The sequence below is a fragment of the Xenopus tropicalis genome, chromosome 3 (genome assembly GCF_000004195.4).
Source record: "Xenopus tropicalis strain Nigerian chromosome 3, UCB_Xtro_10.0, whole genome shotgun sequence".
NCBI classification, from domain to species: Eukaryota; Metazoa; Chordata; class Amphibia; order Anura; family Pipidae; genus Xenopus; species Xenopus tropicalis.
Window position 1 is genome coordinate 90,529,898 of NC_030679.2, and position 5,247 is coordinate 90,535,144.

At 36.7% G+C, this 5,247-nt stretch overlaps 1 protein-coding gene across 1 annotated transcript; it reads right to left on the reverse strand.

The window, feature by feature from the left end:
- Window positions 1-2,974: 2,974 nt before the first annotated feature.
- Window positions 2,975-5,032, reverse strand: LOC100497425 (cholesterol 25-hydroxylase-like protein 1, member 2). The gene has a single exon (XM_002934573.5). The coding sequence runs from the start codon at window positions 4,910-4,912 to the stop codon at window positions 3,974-3,976; it is 939 nt and encodes a 312-aa protein (XP_002934619.1). The 5' UTR covers window positions 4,913-5,032; the 3' UTR covers window positions 2,975-3,973.
- Window positions 5,033-5,247: the final 215 nt, after the last annotated feature.

Sequence of the window (5,247 nt, forward strand, 5' to 3'; positions counted from 1 at the left end):
AAATTTTACTTACAGTATTAGAATGCAATACACATACTGCTTACATCAACCCAGGGGGCAGTGAAACAGCAGTATGCTTATTGCACTAATTTGATTACATTTTGCCAGTAACACCATGACTTTCGCTATGGAAGTGTGCAGAAAAATCAGTGTATACTGCAAAGGACACAAACTCTCCCCTGAAATGGTCATGTGACAGATGCTGATGTTTTATCTTCTATTATGTGCATTATTGGGCCTATACAGAACATTTTATTGTGCTTCATGAGCTTCTGATTTTAACACTAGCATCTTTCCCCAAAGGTTATGTGAGCTTTTGTAGACTTTAGCTTAAGCAGGACAAACCCACCTGCATTACGTTTAATATTCCGTCTTTCCCCGAAAATAAGACACTGTCTTATATTTTTTTAAGCTCCAAAATATGCACTATGTCTTATTTTCAGGGGATGTCTTATTTTTCCATGAAGAAGAATACAGTACACATTTATTCCATCGTTTGGGCGATATTTATCGCCCAGCCCTAGGTGGGTGTCTTATATTCGGGGGGTGCCTTATTTTCCGAGGGGGGTGAAAAATCAGGGGGGGGTGCCTTACTTTCAGAGGATGTCCTATTTTTGGGGAAACAGGGTAGCAGCAGAGTGTTGCACCATGTTAGTCATTGATCACAACAGGAAATGTAGAGTAAGTGATACCTTTTATTGGCTAACTTAGTAGGTTAACAATGGGAATTGGGATTCACCCAGGGGATACTGAGTATCCTGCTCAAATTAGACACAATGACAGTGTATATTACTGCTACATGATTTTATGATATAACTTAGCTAGCATCTAAAAGGAATTATAGCTTTATATTTATTATTTTGGGTTGGGTTGGCACACACACACACACACACTGGTGAGAAGTGTTTTGTTACTTTTAAGAGAACCCTTAGGGGCTGATTTACTTACCCACGAACGGGTCGAATGGAGTCCGATTGCGTTTTTTTCGTAATGATCGGTATTTTGCGATTTTTTTCGTATGTTTTGCGATTTTTTCGGATTCTTTACGAATTTTTCGTTACCAATACGATTTTTGCGTAAAAACGCGAGTTTTCGTATCTATTACGAAAGTTGCGTAAAAAGTTGCGCATTTTTCGTAGCGTTAAAACTTACGCGAAAAGTTGCGCATTTTTCGCGTAAGTTTTAACGCTACGAAAAATGCGCAACTCGCGTTTTTACGCAAAAATCGTATTGGTAACGAAAAATTCGTAAAGAATCCGAAAAAATCGCAAAACATACGAAAAAGTCGCATAATGTTCGTTTTCAAGTCGGAACTTTTCCAATTCGGGTCGGATTCGTGGGTTAGTAAATCAGCCCCTTATTGTAGTCATTGTTGGTTTGTTCATTATTTAGTGCACTAACTTTTGTGGCCCAGATATAATTTGCACATGAAATAGCAAAGCGTATCACATGAGGGGTTTGACCTTTGTGTCAACTATTTTCTCTACCACATCCATAGTTTAACAAAAGTTTAGGTTCATTAAGCTGAGCTTTACATGGATTCTAACCATAATATCATAATAAGCATACAAACACAATTAAGCTGTAGCTGGGGCTAAGCCCAAAAGCTCTCCTAAAAGGGCTAAAAATAGTATGGGAATAAGCCCTCAGGCATACTGAAGTGCCTAATAATAGCCTATGTATAGAGGAGAGCTAAGCCCTCAAACTATACTGAGAAGTAGAGGAGTGATCTGATCGAACAAGGGATCGCATACTCATAAATTCCTTTGGTAATGCTGCAATTTTTATATGGTGTTAATACTTTGTAATATATCTGTGCCATCTTTATAAATGATATCAATAAAAATAGTAAAGGAATGCATATAAGATTTTAGTTTTCAAAATAATTTAGCCATTATTAATATTCCCTGTAAGCTGTGTGCTAGTGCATGCATACAAATTTTGAGTCCAGCAACATAATAAATTGTGGTTCGCACAAAGAATTTTGTGTAAAAACACAACATTTTACATTTATTCTGACCTGAGCAGACAGTTTAAAAAAATGCACACACAAGTTTAAAATGTGTGCACAAAAGAATCTTTTTTAGAGATAGCTGATAAAGAATTATAGGGAGCCTTGGCAACTATTATATATACACAACAGCCAAAAAATGCAGACACCTTTTTCTTTTTTTAAAGAAATCCGATGTACTTTAGAGACTGTCATTAGGTGGCTCTAAACAGCTGTATCCTTTTTGTTTGGTAATAATGAGAGAAATATTAATTGACAAACAGATCAGTTTCAAAATAAGAGAGAAGATAAAGGTGCAGCATGCCACAACTTTGTTGCAACTGTCTGTACAGAATCCAATTGTTCCTTTTTATTTCTTTATCACTGGATTATGCAAGTATAGCTATACCATATACCTTGTTCTTTATTTTTGTTTTGAAGCATATTAAAATTGGCTCTAAGCGGACATTCCAGAGAGGTAAGTAAATATTTAGACATTTGTGGGCTGTTATACTTGCACTCTGACAAGATCAAAATTGGAGTATTGGCATTGTGCAAGGCAGAGTATATGTACGGTATGTAGTATATTTCGGATTTACTTTATTACCAGTGAATTGACAGTGCAATATAATTAACAAAAGCAAATATGTCTCTTGCATGTATACATTGATACCAATATTACACATTTTGATGTGTTTTTGATACCAGTATTACACATTTTTAATGTGTATGTATATTAGAAGAACAGTTACAATGCAAAGCTATTATTATTATTATTATCATTATACAGGTATGGGATCACTTATCCAGCTCGAGGTACAGAAAGCTTGAACTACAGGAAGGCCATCTTAAGCAAATAATTCTAATTTTTAAAAATGATTTCCTTTTTCACTTTAAGAAGAAAACAGTTACTTGTAATTGATCCTGACTAAGCTGCATGAATCCATATTAGTAGCAAGACAATCCTATTGGGTATATTTAATATTTAAATGACTTTAAGCAGACTTCAGGTATGGTGATCCAAATTAGAGAAAGACCCCTTATCTGGAAACCCCAAGGTCCAAAGTGTTTTGTAGATTGTATTATTTTTTCATGGTGCTGTAATAGGGAAGCTAAATCTAAAGTAATATAGAGAACTGAACTTGCTTTTGAAACTAAGGAGCTAATTCTCTAACATTTTTAACTAGAAGTCTTAAGTAAACCTTTCCAGATATACCCAAGGCTTTCCATACCTCCATTTATACTAACAAAGAACTGTGTATAATCCTATTTAATATATATTTTATATTACCAATACATTTACAGAAACACAATTTTATTGAGAACATGATATTGACACTACTGTGAGCCAAACTGGTTTCCGACAAGTCTATGTATCATATGACTAGAGATACAAGTTTCAATTACTTTCATTGTTCTAGGATCTGCAAGGACACCACTGCATAATTTACTGGCATTTGATATCACATCTACTCAAATAGTACAGGTGTACCAAATAAAATATTCTTTTTTAACAAAAATAATTGGTTTATTACAACTTTGTAAAACTATAAAATCCTTCCCTTACAAAAAGTAATTTCCAAATGCCCTTTTTAATTGGTCTTAGCATACTAGGAATTAATACAGTATTTAAGGTACTTTTAATGTGAATATTTCAGTGAGTGACAAGTTTAACTAGTTAACTGTTTTATGTCTCACAAAGCCCTTGGTAGAAGTCAAACTTCCCTGGAGCTTCAAGGCCCCTGGAGGTTTACCCAATTCTGTAGAATAGCTGTGTAGTGGTAGCTGAAATGTAAATAGTCATTGTTTTTTAAGTGCCTTAATTGCCCAGGAGTACATGGTACTTAACCTTTTATAAGTCGTTAAAAGTACAGCAGTGAACTTATGAAACAATAACACTGGAACTGTTACAGATACCAACATCTGGACAACATTTTGATACAGTTTATGAACAAAATTTTCCAAAGTGTTGAATATTTCACTTCAGCTTTCCCTTTCTTCTGCCATTCTTGCTGTGGGAGAGATGCTCTCATCATACAGGCTGTCTTCATGTTTGCTTGCACAGCAGGTTTTATTAGGGGTGTCATTTTCCAGAATTCCCTTTACTGAACTGAAATCAGCATGGGTACCAAATATTTTGTCCCAGTGTGTAAAGTGGGGGGCATAGTTACTCATGGGCTTTTGATGATGAACATCATGTTTTGCTGGGCCTCCATAAATTCCAAAAGGCACCAGGTGAGATGTGGACCATGGAAAATCATAGCCACAGTGATCCTCAACTGAAACATAGACATGGAATACCATAAAAACCCAGGTAGTGAGAATATGGCATCTGAAAATGATTGGGTTCAATGTGGTCCAGAAACCTACAGTAATTAGTTCCCAACCTCCCAGACACTGGGTGGCCAAGGAAAAGGGAGCCATATATTCATGATGTATAGCATGAAATGTCTTATATAACCACCTGTTTCGATGATGAACCATATGCCAAATAAAGTACTGGAAATCAAAAAGTAGAAGACTTCCTGCCACACCAAATATTATATCAAAGATGGTTGGAGACTCTTCTGGAAGAGGACAAGGAGGTCTCCAGCACCATTGTGCAACAGCAGCTGGAAATATGAAGAACAGATGGTTATACATTGTGACTCCAAGACAGTGCAATATCATCTCTGCTGTGGGGTTTCTGTCCTGCTGGATCTTGTACTTGTGAATAAAAGGCCACCTCCTGCCCATGAGGTTGAACACCAGGTAAGGAATGCAGAAGATCAGGTAGGAGGAAACAGTGAGGACCACAGGAAAGAGAGGAGATCTCAAGGTGTCGGTGTAATTAAGTCGAAAGTAATCCCACAATGGCTGCAACAAGGGTTTTCTGGAGAAGTCCATGACCAAAATATGAGACAAGCAAGAGAAGGATTCCATCGTCAGCACCTGCTTAGCTGCAATCTTCCAGGGAGATGGAAGCACAGACTCTTTCTTTTTTATTATTCCTTTGGATGAAGCTGAACTGACTCCCCCTCCTCTCAGCTGCTTTCAAAACCCAACAATTCAGACCCTTTCCAGCTCCCTGACAACACAGCCTGGCTCCAGGAGTATAATGTGACTGCTTTAAAGGGATAGTAAATGACAATGTCTCCTGGGCACAGCGTGAAAGTCTTGCACATTCATACGCACAACTGTGAATGCAAACAATATAGCCATTTCAACTGATATTTAACTGCTGTTTCTAAAGAAGCTGCTTAATCACTTAATGTTTT

Coding starts and splice junctions, on each gene's coding strand:
- LOC100497425 (XM_002934573.5), bottom strand. CDS start 4,912: ATGGAATCCTTCTCTTGCTTGTCTCATATTTTGGTCATGGACTTCTCC.